The sequence below is a fragment of the Colobus angolensis genome, unplaced genomic scaffold, assembly GCF_000951035.1.
Source record: "Colobus angolensis palliatus isolate OR3802 unplaced genomic scaffold, Cang.pa_1.0 Scaffold4, whole genome shotgun sequence".
NCBI classification, from domain to species: domain Eukaryota; kingdom Metazoa; phylum Chordata; class Mammalia; order Primates; family Cercopithecidae; genus Colobus; species Colobus angolensis.
This window is the reverse complement of record NW_012117376.1, coordinates 2,249,334-2,250,844: the sequence shown is the minus strand read 5'-3', so window position 1 is coordinate 2,250,844 and position 1,511 is coordinate 2,249,334. Positions and strand designations below refer to the sequence as shown.

Genomic DNA, 1,511 nt, shown 5'->3' with positions numbered 1-1,511 from the left:
AAAAAAAAAAAAAAAAAAAAAAAAAGGAAAACTGGGGTAGCAATAGTGCCTGTTTCACCTTCTTTACAAGGTTGTTGTGGGGATTAAATGAAATTGTGTAACGAGCATAGCACATTGCAAGACCCTGACATATACTAAGTGCTCAACAAATGGTAGTATGTAGAAAGATCATACCAAGATTTAATGCTTATACCTTCCGTGCTCTCCAAGTCTACATCAGAGAAAGTACTTTCTGTCATACTTTTTTCTCATACCTAGTACCACAAGTATAATAATAGTAAACTCATGCTGGACAGCTGCTATGTGTCAAGCCATGTGCAGGCATTACCACTTACACGAGCTCCTTGAATCCTCAGGATAACACAGAGAAGCAGGTACTGTTTTCATGTTACAGTCAGGAAATAGCCGTTCAGAGAAGTTAAGTGACATGCCCAAGGTCACAGATTATTCAGAGGTAAAACTTGGATTTGAACCCACATCTCCAGACTCTAAATTTAGCTCCCTTACCACAGTTGCCTCCCTGTTACTATGTTTTCCCTTTGTAGTATTTTATAAACCCTTGGATTAAGTTGGTAGTAATTTTAGTACAACTGGCAACTGCTTGCTTAGTGCCGAGTCATTGTTGCCTCTCTCTGTCCTTAATAGGCCAAGAAACCTACTACAGCAGTGCTTGTGACCTGTCTGGTGCTGGCAGGGTCCCTCTCATCCTTGGGCAGAGCCCAGTTGTGGGGAGGGGAGGGGACAGGGTCATGGGTTAGCTCCAAGGACTGGATTTACTGAGTGCTTCAGAGACTCCTGTGCCTGTTAGCTGTCATGTTGATTTGGATATGTGTTCATGGAGGAAACTAAGCAATGTTGTTTTTTCTTTTGTCTTCTAGCCTGGCTTTCGAAAACATCTGGGCTTGCTGGAGAAAAAGAAAGATTACAAACTTCGTGCAGAGTGAGTTCAGTCTTTCTGGTAGAGGCACTGCCAAGAAGCTTACAACCTCCTTGCACTGCAGCTGAATTGCCTGAGTGTCCAACAGGGGATAATTTCCTGCCATTGATAGAATGGCCAAAGCTCTGGCAGCCTGTCAGATAATTTTTTCTGTGACCCTAAATTTCTCTCTTTGTTTAGGCAGATCATTATTTATTTAACTGTAGTTGCATTGTGAATTATTTGTATTATGTTGTTCCAGATCATTTTCTCATAGTGGCTTTGATTTGGCTCTGCCTTGGTGTTTGAGCCCAAAGCCGAATCTTTTTTCTCTTTGTTTTCTTGAAGTACAAGATATAATCTGAAATTCCATTTGTTGAGTCTCTTACATACCATGTGTGTGGTGTGGAATGAAGAGATGTGAAAGATGGATTCATGAGACCAAGCGTGGGTGATAATGAACTCTGAAAGCATTTTATAAAACAATTATCCCCATTCTTCTTCTCTATTAGCACTTTATTTGCAAAATACTTCTTAATTATTTGTTAGCCCTACATATCAGCTGAGGTCCCTCTTTTTTTTTTTTTTTTTTTTT

At 40.0% G+C, this 1,511-nt stretch overlaps 1 protein-coding gene across 1 annotated transcript in view; it reads left to right on the top strand.

The window, feature by feature from the left end:
* UTP11L (UTP11-like, U3 small nucleolar ribonucleoprotein (yeast)) overlaps positions 1 to 1,511 on the top strand; it is a 13,189-nt gene that overhangs the window by 3,380 nt on the left and 8,298 nt on the right. Inside the window, exons 2-3 of the mRNA XM_011955647.1 lie at positions 879 to 940; positions 1,118 to 1,139. Of these exons, the coding sequence (XP_011811037.1) occupies positions 879 to 940; positions 1,118 to 1,139 (84 nt within the window). The remainder of the gene's footprint in view (positions 1 to 878; positions 941 to 1,117; positions 1,140 to 1,511) is intronic.